Source organism: Polypterus senegalus, chromosome 5 (genome assembly GCF_016835505.1).
Source record: "Polypterus senegalus isolate Bchr_013 chromosome 5, ASM1683550v1, whole genome shotgun sequence".
NCBI classification, from domain to species: domain Eukaryota; kingdom Metazoa; phylum Chordata; class Cladistia; order Polypteriformes; family Polypteridae; genus Polypterus; species Polypterus senegalus.
In genome coordinates this window covers 60,437,173-60,453,891 of record NC_053158.1, presented here as the reverse complement: position 1 = coordinate 60,453,891, position 16,719 = coordinate 60,437,173, and the positions used below count along the sequence as shown (strand labels likewise).

The 16,719-nt window shown below is 39.3% G+C and overlaps 1 protein-coding gene across 4 annotated transcripts in view; it reads right to left on the bottom strand.

Annotated features, from left to right (window-relative positions):
• Window positions 1–3,414: 3,414 nt before the first annotated feature.
• kctd1 (potassium channel tetramerization domain containing 1) overlaps window positions 3,415–16,719 on the bottom strand; it is a 162,397-nt gene continuing 149,092 nt past the window's right edge. For 2 of the 4 annotated variants that reach the window (XM_039754684.1, XM_039754685.1), the window contains exons 3-5: window positions 14,888–15,032; window positions 14,401–14,706; window positions 3,416–3,953 (exon numbers count right to left, since the gene is read on the bottom strand). In XM_039754684.1, coding sequence (XP_039610618.1) covers window positions 3,768–3,953; window positions 14,401–14,706; window positions 14,888–15,032 — 637 coding nt within the window. In that variant the 3' untranslated portion in view covers window positions 3,416–3,767. Of the gene's footprint in view, window positions 3,954–14,400; window positions 14,707–14,887; window positions 15,033–16,719 lie in introns of all 4 variants that reach the window. The other 2 variants (XM_039754681.1, XM_039754683.1) reach the window with 2 other exon arrangements.

Sequence of the window (16,719 nt, the reverse complement as noted above, 5' to 3'; positions counted from 1 at the left end):
AATCAGTATAACTAGCCCCTTTTTTCAGTATTTTGTTAATAAGACAATGGCAAAAACATGTATGAAAAAAGAATTTCAGTGATTATAAAATGGAGGCAAGGAAACACATAGTTTGGTGGCTTAAGGCATAAGCAACAAAAGGAAATCGATAGGAGTGGCACAGCATGGCAGAGGCACTCAAAAGTTCAAGTTCAGAAAGTCACACAGCGCCCAAAATAAAAAAAAGAACAGGTCAGATATCACAGCTGACATGAACAGGTGAGTCGCAGACCCACCATCTGAGTGCCTGCACCACTGGAGGAGGCATTGGAATTCTGGGGTTTACACTGAGCAGTGAGCTGGTGCAATTATTGGCAAGACACTTATAACTGGCATTTTACCAGCAGGTGATGGGGAGTTTTATTTAGTTTTTTCACTTACCATTATTTCTACACTTGTAAATAATTTTTAAGTTTAATAAGATAAACAAGAAGGCAGCAGATGCGGTGTTACTGTTATTCTGTTTCAGACAATATTACAAAAGGTGACCCCAGGAGGTGATGGTGCTGCTGTTTCGAGCACATCTTCGGGTGTTGGCTGCACACACACACACATCCCTACCTCAGAAACCACAAGGTGACCATATGGCCAGGTGTTGACAGACGCTGTCCTGGAGTCACAAAATGCAATAGTGGATGGTGTAAGAGATGTGGGCAATGAATACTGTATTATGTGATACTGACCACAAATTAAATAAATTGATAAAAAAAAATAAAAGCTGCAACGGATTACCTGCTTTTACATTCTGCTAAATACATTTAAATGAAGTTGTAATGCTGTCCAATTTGGCTGGTCACTTGGTGGGTCAGGGTCATCATAACACATGTCTTTCAGGTACAGGCTGGCCACGATTGTGTGGCACATTAGGCAGCACACTACATGCTTGCACACTGCAACACACTTTCTGTGGACTACAGAGCAGCACTCCACCAGTCTTATCCAGGCCCGAGTCTGACAGTGGAGGTCTTTATAACGTTGCTCTTGCTCAGTCAGTGGGTTGGCAAGCAGGGTGAGAAGCCACATTTTCAGCAAGTATTCACTGTCACCTAAGTAATCATGATATATTGTTTACATAATACAGATAACTTACAGTTTTGACCAAAGGAGTAATATTAAATGTCTTATCTTACCGTGAAGCCAGCCATCACACGCAAAACCATTTTCAAGTTTGTTCCCAACACTACCATATCTCAGAATGAATGAATCATGAGTTGAGCCAGACATTCTCGCCATAACATTGATATGCATTTCACATCACAGATGACTTGCACATTAATGTTGGGGAAATGCTTTCTATTTACATAAGCAAATTCATCCTCTGAAGGCACCTTTATAGCGATGTACGTGCAGTCAAACCGCTCCGATTACATCTGGAAAACCAGACGCTGCTGCACTTTGACGTTTGCCTGTTCATCGACAGTGTAAGGAAATCTTGTGTATCTGTAATACCATTCTATGCAGCTGGCATCACGTGACTCCGTGATGAGAAGAGAAATACCAGACTGGTCAGGCAGTTCACGTTGAAAAGCTCCTGTGGCTAAAAAACAGAGAGTGGACTAAACTTGCAAAGGAGCAGGTAGAGCACAATTCCTCAAAAATCTGTCTTTGTAAAGCCGGCGCCAGTTCAGCACACAGGTCCAAGAGGATAATTCTTGGAAATCAAAATCGACTTAGAAGCCAGTCAATATCATCACTGGGCAAGAAATCAATATTATCTCTATGTGCTCTCTTCTAATTTTTCCATTTGCAATGTCTTCTATCAATGCTAAAGCAGCCATGATAGTTGGAATAGTTTGGCCAGTGCATGCACCATTATATTGTGACAGGTTGATTACAATAAAGTGCAATAAATTTGTAAACGATATGCAATTCAGTTTGGTGTATTTGATAAAGCCTGCATCAAGAATGCAAATCTAAAAAAGAAGGGAAAGCGCACAGAAACAGTAGCACTGCTTTGATGCCGGGTGCCACCAGTTTAAAAAACCTAGCAGAACCGTGCGTATGTATGGTCTGAGGCTGACTTGAAAATGTGCGTAGCGTTACGCCAAGTTCAGTTCAGTTTATACATCTCGATGTGAGCGTACATAACATTTTTGGCCAAAATCTCGCTCCAGTAGCTCTGCTAAGCACTCCTGGATTGAGCACCACCGTAACTGCACATATTGGTTAATAAAGTGGTAATATTTTCAATGACGACTTGTTTGAAGTAGAGTTGTAATGTTCGTGGGTCATTTGATTTTTAATTTATCATCCAAGCACAGTGCGCAAAGTAATTCAGTCTTCTCTAAATCTGCCTTCTGGCACTAGAGGTCTTGTCACAATGGATACCAACCACATCTAAGACTGCTTAGCACAAGGCGGTGAATGAAACTTCTCGAACAGTACAAGGTTGCCGTTGCACAATTTCCATTAGTTATGGAGTGTAAGTAAAGCATTTATCCATTTTCCCTTCAAATAAACATCGCCATCATGGTGGCCCGCAGGTCCTGCCTCACGTTATGTTACTTTCTACCGTGTATCACTGAGCCCTTTTGCTTTTCTTGATGGAGATTATGTCTCTTTGGTTTTAATAGAATATCTGGCACTAGAAGTGGAAATAAAGCAGGTTGATGTGGACTTGGAGACAACCGGGGTACAATTAGGCACAAAAATCAAGGTATAAGGAAAAAATAATATGGCCAGCTGCAGGACCGTTTTTCAATACCATTAATGATAGAGTGGGGAAAAAAAATGTACAGAGGGAGACAAGGCCATGGAAGGAAATGTACCGCCTCTGGAAGAGTCTACAACCTCTCCAAATGTTTTGTCACAAAGGACTTACAACTGCCGTGAGACTCGGCAAGTCTTAACAGTAGCAATACTGTTGATTTATAGTGGAATTTCATTTTTAAAGCTGTTAAAGTGTGTTTGGTAATTGAAGCACATCCTATCAAATGTTAGCGTATTCCGTTGTGATTCACATTCTTAACATTTACCATTGTTTATTTGTTGAACTTTTCACATCGATGCTACCAATTATTAAGAAAAAGCAGCAACCTATTTATTATATACCGTATATTACTTACTACTATTCATTTATAAAAGAAAAACTAATTAAATATCCCTTTTATGAATGCGTTAGAAGTTAAAATGCTATAATATTACTTAAAAATTGGATTTCTGGCACATAAACTTTGCAAGAAATCCAATCCAGAAAGCAACCTGATAGTAAGGAAATGGTAAACTGACCGACTACAAAAGCCCTTTGTTTCTAAGAATGCAGTTAGTCTTCAAAGCAATAATTTAATACCAGCAGTTTTGTGCCGATTATAATCTACAAACAAAAGGGAAAAGTCATTCATAAAATTAAAAATGAAGTTTGAAAAAATTACATCTGCAAAGAGCCCAATTTGTTTGGAAGGGATTTTTTATTTATATTGTCTGAAAGTTTTAAAACAAACTTTGTTTCTTTTTTCTTAAATATGGGGACCAGTTATATATAATTCAAGGGCATACCTTTGTTAGGCCATTTGTCACAAAATTCCAGAAAATTCAGAATTTTACAAGTTCTTCGGATACTGTATTGATAAAATGCCTGGGTGGCGTCTTGGCCACGCTCCCAATTTAAATCAGTCACTGAAAATTAAAAGGAGGGAAAGGACCCCATTTGCAGTTCTTTTTAGTATTAATTGCTTATTATAATGTCCTGTTTGCAGAAGTCGAGAGCTTTGTGTTTATTTCGTAGCTTTTTAATCCAAAGGCTCTTGCTTTATCCGGATGACTGAGGGCCCTCGCTGCGCCCTCCTGATTTCTCGCCGCAAAACGTATTCACTGAATTGAGAGGAATCGACACCACCGCCGCAAGAGCCAACGATGTCAAAGCCGCGCTGCTGCAATCGCTCTAGGACCTGCAAGGGACGAGACAAGCACAACCACTATTACATTCTTCAGCGCATACTTCATTTCCAATATTAGTTTTGCTCTAACATTTGCACAATATTTAACATATGAAATATTTTAGTTTCAAACTTGACATCTGGAGAGCATTGTAAGGAAGAATGTAACACTTGGACTGAACTCATGTTAAAAAAAAAAATCAAAAAATTGGTAGAAAAATGCCGACTGAGGTTGTGCTGCTGAAAAACAATTTGACAAATCACATGGAGTATTTTCTGCCAGAGAGCAGAATGGCATCTCTGTACTTGGTGCAATATGCCCCGACCCGCCAAAGTAAAAGGACATTAAACACCTTTTTCAGTTACCTGCATGACCCTGAGAAGGTCAATTACCATAGCTCTCCCGTATTTGAAATAAAAGAACAAATACTCCCGTGTTAATACTGATCACACTTCAGCTCACAAGACTTTACATGAAACAAAAAGGGACGTCTTAATGGGAGGATGTAAAAACACGGGCCCTCTAGTTAAAAGGCACAGAAGGTGGTAGTGATGAGTCGATTCTTTCACACCTCCTAGATTTGCTGGATTCATTTCTAGGATTAGACACTCGTGCATACCTCACATCCAGAACACCACCTCTGATCGCATCACGCAAGTATATCATTTCATAATTCATACATTTTGTTATATAAATTAATTAAATATTTAACATGCTAATTCATATGACATTTTCCTGTTCCTTTTGCAACAATAAATTTAAGATGCATAAATAAAATAAGACGTTATGTTACAGAATCACAAGTGAATCATGCGACTTGTTTGTGGGTAATGAAATGGTTCGGTTCACAAACCAGAAGAAGGACAATCGTGAGAGAAAAGAAGAGCAGCTCATAAAGAACAAACTTGATGAATTTCCCATCACCAGCAGGTAGGACATTTAATAGCATCTTATAAAAAAAAAACCTGTCAAACCAAAGCTGAAAAAAGGAATTAATAAAACAAAAAAGAAAAACATGAAGCCATTGCCTCCATCAAGTGGATGATAGTCAACCACCGTCAACAACTTGGCCATCTTATTCATGTACAGCCTCTTGACCAATTCCCAAATTGTTTCAAGTAATGAATTCTTCGCTGACATGTGGGTATCTTGAATGTTTATTTGAAAGCACTGAAACTAAAAAGGATTTTTAGATGCAACATTATTTCATGTTAAAAATAAATAAAAAGAAGCCTGCTGCTGTCTGCATAAGCATTCTATCTTCACACTTAAATATTTGGTAGAGGAACCTTCTGCAGCAATAACAGCTTCAAGTGTTTCAGGGTAAGCCTATCGGCTGATGATCCTGGCCTGAACTTGGAGGTAGATTTCTCCCGGTTGTTCAAGTAAGCCGGATACGGATTGTGTATGGCAGTAATAATGTCACAGATTCTCCATTAGCTGACTGAGCCACTGTGAGACATTTGGCTTTGTATGCTTTTTAAGCTTCTTCACATCGGGGTCACACTTTTCGATTTAAGGTCCACCACTCTTCTTTATTCATTGATCGAAAGTCCTATCTTTATTTCAAAAGCGCAATAGTATGTGAAAGGGTATCCTGTTTGTGGACTACTTTCATTTTCCACAGTTATTTATAGAACAATGTTTCAGCAAAAATACACATGCATTTTGCAAAGTGTCAGCATATAATTGGATGACCTGACAGGAGGTTTATGTGACCCAAGATGTTTTTTATTGGACATTTCTATATCGTTTGCTTTTGGTCAGCATTGGTCCCCATTCTATCAGAGACTTCGTTATGTCTGTTCTCCATGAAAACATGAAATAAAACTCAACCATGAGGGCAAAATACAGGGGTTAACTAACATACAAAAAATATCATTTCTGGGTGGAGTATTCCTTTAAAACTCCGTTCCTCTAGTTGCTCGAGACTTTCATGACATAAGCTGCCCAAAAAAGGATATTATTGTGTGGCTTCTGCCTGTGCACAACTAAAATCAACATCAGATTTATGGGATAAAACATTGAATCATTAATTATGCAGTGAATCTGAAAGACAAGTGGGCAAAGAATGACTGAAGACTATTCTAAGAAAGCTAGAGGCAGAATGATGAAATGCAGGCAGCCTCGAGTGTTTTCTGGCTTTTCTGAGGACTGTTGGCTCAGTGATCGAAAAATGGAAACTGTATTATGATATCCTAGACAAAGTGTCAAAATGGTCTCCAGCCAAATGAGTCTGATGGCGTCTTGTTGTTTGTCAAACTTGTGATTAGGGAATCCATTCCCGGACGGGTTTATCCATTCGGGAATCCCACATGTTATTCCCAGGAATGACACAGTGCACGGGCATCTCACATGTGAATGGTTTTAGAACGACGACACTTATTTTTAATAAAACTACTGCAATATTTAGACACCTATAAAATACTACCCTTATCTACAAGCAGTTCTTGCTGTCTTATAAGTACATGTACCTGGGTAGTTGCGGTAATAACAGAGTAGAAAGCACAACGTGTCCAGCTTGCGGTCATCCAGGTGAGAGCGCACCTTCGTGCAGAGTACGCTAGCCGCTGAGAAAGCACGCTCTGCCTCCACTGAAGTAGACAACACAGTCATCAGATACAGACACACTTGTTCTAAACAAAGCCCGCCATTTTAGCTTTTACTGATGCATCCAGTTTCTTGTCATCATTCTGTGATGGCAAGTTTCTTGGCACAGATAATGCGGATGCAACAGACTGACGCGGTGCAATTTCAAGTTGCTGTTCAAAGCGGTTGTCTGACAGACATCAAAGAAGTCTGCCCCATCCCGGCATTCGTGAGCTGCAGAGTGCAGACTCCTCCTAGTCCACTGTGCTCAGTCTTTGTGGGAGCCAGGAGACTGACGACTGCTGCTGGTTTGTTGTTCACTGAATTAAATCGGCAACACACTACACCGTGGGCCAAAAAACCGTGCCACTTAATTATTTTCAACTATAACTCTGTTATTTCTTGATCGATTTTTACACTTTTACACGCTATATATGCAAGCTTGGCCATTCCTGGTTTCCCGGGAATTACAGCTGTTTCATTCCCGGGAATCAAAAAAATGTCCAGGAATCCCAGGCTCCCGATTGCCAGATTGTGATCTTACAAAAACTCTGCTTCAGGGCACTGCAGATACTTTTGAAGGAAGCCGCTGAGAAAGAGCCATAGAGCTAGGTAGTTGTTTAGTAGGTTGTAATCGAGCAGACGTTTGGAGGCCGTGACAGACTGGTGAATGTTTACTATGTGATTTATGGTTGTTCTATCTTGATGTGAAATTAGGGCCCTTCCAGCATTTTACATGCAGTATTGCAAACACTACCATTTACAGCAGGGGTCCTTAATCACGGTCCTGGAGGGCTGCAGGTTTTTGTTCCAACCCAGTTGTTTAATAAGAAGCACTTATTGCTCAAGTAACACTTCTGCTTCACTTTAGTTGTCTCGCTCATTAAGATTTTGAACCCTTATTGCTTATTTTAGTCTTAAACAGCTGCATTCTTGTTTTTCAATTGCTCCTAATTAGCAATAACATGCAAATGAGAAATGAGACCAGCATTTCTTTATTTAGCTTGTTTCCATTTATACCTGCATGTATTTATCATGCACTGTTGGGATTAATTAAATACTTGGGAGGAAAGTGAAGAGAAAAAAGTGAAGGACTGAGAATTACTCATCCATTTTAGCCTTCAAATCATCTAGATGATATTCCTAGAAAGGGGAAACAAATCTAGGATATGAGAATTACCTGACAAGGCAGAGTTAAAACACTAACAAACCATGAAATTAAAGTATTGGCCAAAATTACTTTTTAATTAAGTAACTGGGTTAGAACAAAAACCTGCAGCCGCTGCGGCCCTCCAGGACTGTGATTGAGGGTCCCTGATTTACAGCATTCTAAATTGTCCCTAGTGTGTGTGCCCTGCGGTGGGCTGGCGACCTGCCCGGTGTTTGTTTCCTGCTTTACGCCCTGTGTTGGCTGGGATTGGCTCCAGCAGACCCCTGTGACCCTGTAGTTAGAATATAGTGGGTTGGATAATGGATAGATGGATGGGTGGATGACTTACAGCAAGTCTTAGGCCGCTGGAAAGCGCCATTCACAATGCAAAAGTCATCTTTTGTTCTTTCTTTGTAAACTTTTTACTAATCAGAGCACACCTGGGATGGACTTGACCAGTCTGTGACAAGTGCTGACATACAGAGAAAGCCACCCAGAGGTGTAAATGAAGCGTAAAAATGTTGGCTTAATTTAAAGTAGTGTATGTATAAAATCTTTTTGCTACAGCCAAATCTAAACTTTCCAAACATGGCATTCTACAGCGATAATGGTTTGCTCAGCTGAGGAGCTAATTAATCTACAATAATTTAATGAAAAGAGAAAAATAAATTAAATATAGATTTACAGCCCTATGTCTTTCTGCAAAGCCCCTTCCATTTTTGTGTGCAATACAAATATTTAGCATCCCAATGGAATGGGAGAGAAGAGGAGTTGCATTACACATATGCACACATAATGTAAACAGGGACCTCTTTAACAAACTGAATCAAAAACCTGAAAATCCTCACAGAAATTCACTGTGGTTTATTATTGACTTAATTATTTTTTTTTTTATTTGTGGAGCAATGGCAACTGGGCCCTTACTGCACCAGCACATGCATGGCATCTGTCCTGCCTTGGCGGCAAAGCAAAACTCTTCACACTTTACGAACACTAAAAATGAAATGTAATAGTCAGAAAGCTTTGTGAACATGTCTGCATTGTGTGTGTATGCATAATCATTTATGCTGTAATAGACATGCATGGGAAAACTGTCAGTTTACATTGACTAAACTGAGCAAACTCTTGTTTCTTATATTGAAAAGCATAAACGGCTAACTTGATTTAGAAGCCTGAAAAGAATGGCAAGCTCAGGTAATGAAATGGTTGTAAAAAGAATATGATCACGTTAATCCTGAATTACAATCGAGTGACACAATAAAAGCAAACAAAAAGGGTAGCTATTGCATCTCAAGACTGCTTGCTGTGGTGGCTGGAACCTCACGTTTTGAAAGAAACATGAACTCTAAAAAGGTTAACATTCAAAAGACAAAATCTATGAGTGTTCTATTAGCTACAGAGTTCAATAAAAAGGGATGAACACCATTGACAGTTACTTGGTGTCACCTTCAGTTACTTCCGTTTTAGTGTGTGCAAGGCTAACAGTAGCAATGAAAATGATCCTGCCTAAGCTTTACCTAAAAAGACCTTTTCAAAGCATTTACTTTCACATGTTAAATTTCATCATTTTTTGAAGCTCTGCCAAGCCTGCTAGCAACCCTAACAGCAGCAATACAAGAACCTAAATAAACCATTCAGTTGGTAGCAGGAGTTTGCACAAAGTGCAGGGACTTATTCTCACTGCAAGCTTATTGCCATGTTTTTAAGATAAATATTAGCATTTTGAGTGGAAGAATTAAAGGCAGTTTGCAACATGCTGTGTTATGGGAGCACACATTAAAGAGGTAATTGGGCTGAGAAAGACGACGAGCTGAAGAGATAAGAAATCGAAATGACTGAAAAGATAAATGAGGTTTAGGACATAAAGATTACAGAGTTCTTGAATCAAAATCACTACAGATAAAGCAGGAGCTAATAATGTTTCACTATAGCAGCTGTCTATAATAGGTGTTCAAATTATTCGAACATCCTCTTGCACTAAAGAATACTTTTAAAAGTCAGACCAGTAATTATTTAATTTACAGTAATCCCTTGCTATATCGCGCTTCGACTTTTGCGGCTTCACTCTATTGCGGATTTTATATGTAAGCATATCTAAATATATAACGCAGATTTTGTGCTGCTTCGTGGGTTCTGCAGACAATGGGTCTTTTTACTTCTGGTACATGCTTCCTCAGTTGGTTTGCCCAGTTGATTTCATACAAGGGGCGCTATTGGCGGATGGCTGAGAAGCTAACCAATCAGAGCATGCAGTTAAGTTCCTGTGTGCTAACTGGCTCAGCGATGGAGCGCCGAATTTGATTCCGCGGCGTTAACCAAGAAGTCTCGTCTCGGTCATTCAGCATCAACGTGTTTCGCTGTGTAAAGAGTTAACTTTTTTGCTCTTTTGTGTTTATCTTTGTGCGTAGTTAAGCCCTTCATTATGGCTCCAAAATGATCTGCTCCTGCTACTGCTTCTGGGGCTGTGCCCAAGCGCCAATGGAAGATGCTAACGATTGCCGAAAAGGTAAAAGTTTTGGATATGTTGAAGGAAGGGAAAAGCTACACCGCTGTAGGATGCCATTATGGCATCAATGAGTCCACGATTCTTTTTATTTAAAAAGGAGGAAAAGAATAAGATCTATGGCCGCAGTGTCCTTTTAACCAGGGCGCAAAACAAGTTGTAAGTGGACGTAATAAGGCAATAGTCCGGATGGAATCTGCTTTAGGGATTTGGATTGCCAGAAGATGAACAACGGCGGTGCTACACAATCGCCTGAAGAGGCTCCTTTAGAAGGGCTGTAACGCTCTCCTTTTTTGTGCAGTAAAATTAAACTCATCGTTATTGGACAAGTTGTCGTGTCATTGTTGGTGAGTAACCATAATTAATTTTCTATGTATAGTACTTAGTACATGTACATACGTTTAGTGTCACTGCGCACACATTTTACTGTATACAATTTTTCTTGCATTCTACGTATTTATTGCTGGTCGGTAACATATGTGATATCGGAGATGCTCGATATCTTTAAAATAATATTTAGATTTTACTGTACAGTGGAACCTCGGTTCACGAACGTCTCGGTTCACGTACAACTCGGTTCACGACCAAAAAGCTCGCCAAACTTTGCCTCGGTTCACAACCACACACTCGGTATCTGAACAAGCCAGTTTCCCTTGCCTGCCTGAGCTGAGCTGAGAGAGAGAGAGAGCAAGCGAGCCACGTGCCTGCTGGGGAGGGGGAGGAGGAGATTGCTGCACGTGTTTGCCTGTCTATCTGCAGGCAGTACTGCAAGAACCATCCCCCACCACAGGCAGGCTGAGAGAGAAAGAGAGAGAGAGAGAAAGCGAGCGAGCCGCGTGCCTGCAAGAGCCCTGTTCGTTGTTCTCAGTCAGAAGTGAATGCGTTACCTTCACTCTCTCTGTGCTCTACAGTATTTCGTGTGCTTTTGCACTTAACTATGGCTTCTAAGCAAGTGAAGAGTGGTGAGAAGAAAGTTTTGAAGAAAATTGAAATCGAAGTAAAGAAAGAAATTACAAGAGGTGGAAAAACTGTTTACCAGTTTACTCATTTACCAATCTGAGAACCCTCGTGCTTTCAAGCAGCATAATGTAAACAAAGCCAGACTGCCAGTAATGTGGAGGGCAAACACAAAGGGTTGGGTCACAAGGACTTTCTTTTTGGAATGGCTGCATTAAGCTTTCACTCCCACCAGCTAAACAGCTAAAAGCACCAGAAACCCAAGAAATCACAAGAGAGAAAACACCTGAAGGAAAACACTTCATGCCAGAACTCGACTCATGCAAGGTTAGTTTTCTTGGTGGTTTTTGTATTACGGATTTTTCAAAAGTTAATTTTTCAGTTCATAACGCGATTTGTTGCAATGTTACTTTTCTCTTTTTTCAAATGTTCCTTTTTTTCCACTGTGCTTACAACTCATTTTATAAAAAGTGTTTACAGTGATCGGGCTTTAAGTTTAATAGCGTGATCTCCTGCAATCTTACTTTTTTGGTTGCTTGTGGTTGGTTTTTTACATGCACTTCGGATTTGTTCTAATGTTCCTTTTTTATCTGCTGTGCTTAAAACTCATTTTAAAAAAAATGCTGCACATGGTGCTGATGGCGGTGTGTGTGCTACAGAGAGAGAGAGCGCGAGCGAGCCAGCTCGTGTAGCTGAGCAGGGAGCCTGGGTGTTTTGTGTCAGTGTTATTCAATGTTTTTACATTAGTTTACTATTACACTGTGCATTCTATGGTGTAATTAACTATATTTGTGCTTAATCTTTACATATATATTTACATATTTACATACAGTTCGTACGGTCTGGAACGGATTAGTTGTATTTACATACAATCCTATGGGGGGAAACTGCTTCGGTTCACGACCAACTTGGTTTACGACCAAAGTTCTGGAACGAATTATGGCCGTGAACCGAGGTTCCATTGTATATAAACAGTGTGTTTACATACATAATTTCAATGAATCTTACCTTAATACCTAAGAGAAAACAAAGGGTTTATGCTGTATAACTGTTGCGGGGAATATTTATAAACAGTGTGGAAGATTTTATAAGGGCTTAAAATATATAAAAATAAGCATACAAACATATGGTTTCTACTTCACGGATTTTCACCTATCGCAGGGGGTTCTGGAACGTGATCAAGGAAGGATTACTGTATACAACTCCCTCAATGAGCACTTCTAAAAACAAACAAATTAAGATTACAGGCTTGAATTATGGCTTTGGAGGGACCAGGCACATAAAACTATATCCAGTTAATTTAAATACATAAAATTAGGTTTGAGTAAAGAGACAATAGTATAACGCATAATACAGCACAACAAACTCTACTGTTGTAAACTTGATTTATTAAGTGTTTACTGGTTGTGTCATGAAATGGGTAAATGTCTTAATGGTCTTGCATTGGGCTACTCTGGAAATGCAAACAAGCAGTGCCATCCTGTAGTCTGGTGGATAAGGAAGGGAATGTTGTGAGGCAAACTACAACAAATGCCAACCCAGGCATAGAATCTTCTCATTGGTTCCTCTTTTATTTTTCAGTCTTGCTCTCTCATGACCATATGCCACTCTGTCTGATATGAAATGTTATCTGGGTAGTTTTAGCTATCATGGAAATTGGGGTCCAAAATCTCTTACCAACATTTTTTGGGTTATTACTCTGATAAAACTGACAAGTATACTGTTTTTTGGAAAGAGATGGTATTCCAGCAAGGCTTGTGTGTGCCATCTTTTGCCTTTACACCTGGTGCAGCTGCGTTGTTCTTACATGTGAGTGGACGTTTCTTGCAGGGAGGGCTTCTGTTCTCTTCCTCCGATGTAGCACCCTCATCCGAGTTTACCTCTGTTATAGTGTGTCTTTATTTGAAAACAGCAGTGTCAGATCGGAGGGAGCGTGAACGTGACTGAGAGAATAAAACTGAATAAATACAAAATCGCTAACCTTTACAAGTACCATAAATTTACACCAGCTGTTACAGACTCAAATAAAATGCATGTTTTTATTCTATAATAGTAACAATAAGAGCAGCTCACTACTCAAAATGGTAAATCTTGGAAGCACCAAGAGTCGAGCCCCCAACCTCTTGATTATGAGTCAGCATTTCTTACCGCTGCACCACCCAAGCGGTCATGTCAGAGTCGTACCCTAACTCGATTTCTTTTCTTCAGTTACATTCTTTACTGAAAGCGCACTTGTTTCGTTATACCTGTACCTTTTATGAAAGTGTTGATTTGATATTTGGGCGTCAGTCTTCACACACTATACACTTCATGTTAAAATCTTGTCTTTAGTGCTATAACATGACAATTATTTCTGTTTTAGGTATGTGTTCCAACATTTCTTGCTTCGCATTTCCTGTCATCCCTGCATTTACCCAGATTATTGTAGACACAGAACGCACATGAAATGCATGTGCTCCACATAATGATGTATTATTTGCCCTATACAACTCCAGGCACCTCACACCCACATAAAACAGACTTGAGCTGGGAGAACTTTTTGTCCGACTGAGTTGCTTGGTGATTTCAAAGTGTTCAACATTCACTGAAGAAATGATCATTATGTTTGAGCACCACAGAAAATTAATTAATTTCAGCAATATTTTCATAATTAAAGGGATTTAAATTAATGGGAGTTCTGTTATTTTATACATTTTTGTCATCATCTAGAAATCAGGAAGTATATTATAGTTCACATTGAGACTAGTATTTAATAAAAAAATGCAGAATAATGGATGAAGATGAAAAAATGCATTTATAATTTGTACTACAAGTTTTAATTGTGGTCATGACAGGTTTTTGGTTCAGCATATAACAAGGCTGTAATACAACTGTATTAAGCAGAAGAGTGTTAGGTCAAGGTAACTAGTCATTTTCAGTATGCTGTCCTCTTTTAAAATTCATATGAATGTTTTTTGTGACAATTTACTATGCAATGTATTCTTAATACAGGATTAACGTGAGGGCTGGACAGTTATAATCAAAAAGGGAATATAAGGAACTAGTTGAAGAAAAAAGAAAAGAAACCTGAAGCCACTGTAAATCTTCAGGACCAAGGTTGCTCAGCCTACTCTATACAGTAGATTGGTATTTGTTCCCCAAAATGCATGCATACATGAGTGAAATGTAAACAAACTGTGATATCTAAGTCCTTTTGTGAAAATGACAACAGTTCAAAATGAACACAATGAATCACATTTATTAAAGACAGAAAAAGTAATGAAAATCTAAGGCAATCAAATCTCACCTGCACAGAGTTGAGATGGCAGTAGCCATTTAGAGGGAAACGAATAACATGTGTAGAGTCGTGATTCCATCCAGCATTGACCGAATTGCACATAACGTCACCAATCTCTGGGAATACCTCCTCAATAAGGGACTTGTCTCCACTAAGTGTGATCCTCTCACCAAGGTCGGGTGCAACACGTACCACCAGGCACTCGCATGGACGTGAAAAGCGGCTAAGTTCTTTGTCCTGCTTCCAGCGTTCCATTTCCACCAGCATGGGCTGTAGCTGGAAATAGCGAGCCTCTTCATACAGAAGACTATAGTCCTGATAATTAAAAAAAAAAAAAAAAGCAGTGCCAAGCATAAACATTCAATTTTCATTTTAATTTAATTCAGGTCTTCTCATTTTTGCCTCTCTTTTCTGTAACTCTACAGTCATTACTCACTGCCCTTCTCTGCTTAGGAATCCAAACAATGGGGGTGGGGGGGACACATTTGATACTTACTTTAAAGTCATCAGGAATCAGCAATTTGGACGTCCTGAGGAAATTTAAGATATATCTGAACATGTGTCCGTCTCTGTCGATAAAATAGTGTTGCTTCAGACTGTCTAAGACGATGGGCTCCGTACCGTCAAACAGCCGTCCAATTCTTAGTGAAGGGAAAAAAAAAGAAGAAAAGAGAGCCAAGTGCTATTACAGACTGCAACTATTATTTTAACTGTCTTACAAATGCATATGTTTTACTTGAATACAAATATTTCAGCAGCTTTAGTTTGCCTATAAGAGACACCAAAGCAAAAACTTGCACGCACCCAAACAATTAACACACGTAAGTGCTTCAGAAAGGGGATAAGCAACTGCTCTATAAGGCTTGTTTTTCCCTTTTGGGTATACAACAGACATACTGCAGTCCTATCTGATAACCTCTTATGCCCTAATAGGTTTGTGGCAATATAGCGCCTAAATTACACATCCAAAGCTAAATGTCTATTATTCCACTTAAGTAATAAAGGAGCTGCAAATGGCTGAACAGTAGCAAGTACAAAACTCCAGATTTTTAAAACATATTTATATGATTAAAAAATTTTATACCAATACCAAAAAACTGGATTTTACAATATATAACAACACATGTTATGAATCAATTTTGAATTGAATAAATTTTCTTTTGCACCCCAATCTGTCAGTTATCATTGTGCCAAATGTATATGTCATATCCCATTGCATTGCAAAGTTTAACTGTTTGGCACAAGGTGTCCCCTGTTTGGAAACGTTTCGTCTCTTGTACATAAACAACCTCTCAAAACAAGTATTGCAGTTGCAGTTATATTTATTTTTAAGAATTAAAATATACATATACACACACACACACTTTATATCACTCTGAAGCAACAAGGAAACAATTTTCTAACTATGTATGTATAATTACATACTCGTACAAACCTTTACTTTTAAAATTATCTCTCATGTTAGTCCTTGGAAAATTTTTTACCACTAGACACAGTGAGACATTACACTTTTAGTAGTTTAGTTTGGGGTTTATGCTACAATCCGCACATCTTTTGCGGCCTTCTGTTGCAGTTGCCCCATAGATGTTCACTGCACTTACTTGTTTTGTGTTGACTCTTTTTTCTTGCATTTTTGGTGTGGAACAAACAGACAGATAGATAGATCCCAAGGAGAAATTCACATACTCCAGCAACAGCATACTGATAAAGAACAATAAGCTAAGTACATACATATATTTTCATACCAGCTTCTTCCAGTGCTGTCTTTCAGGTCTGGGGACAATACCTTTGCTGGCAGCTCTCAGCGCAGGGCGGGCAACAGCCCTGGACAGGGCCCCGGAGAGCTAGTCACACACCACACACACCTAAACCAGCATTTCACACCTACTTTTGGGTCTTAGGCAGCCGTTGCTCAGTTCTAAGCGTGAGACTCCTTCACGGTATAAACGCACTCCAAACACCGAATGGATTGACAAAGCCATGCAATATTTTTTTTTTATTCAGTTCTTAATGGCGCTTCTTTTAACCTCTGTGTCATTCCCTCTTTGTAATCATTTCTGCAGCTGGGGTGAAGGGAGTGTGATTTAATCCATTCTTATGGGGTGGGATTATACCATTAACAAGGCAAAAACTAAATGGGGGAGGGTATAATGTGGGATTATACCCTGAACAAGGCTATATGGCGTCTCCATGCACCCCAGGAGGGCAGTGGGGGAAGCTCAGTCATCATAAAATACTACAGTGTGATCTATCACTTTATTACGCACGTGAACCCAAACTGCAATAAACAACTCCAGCAAGTACAGTATATAGCCCCACCTGAGGCGG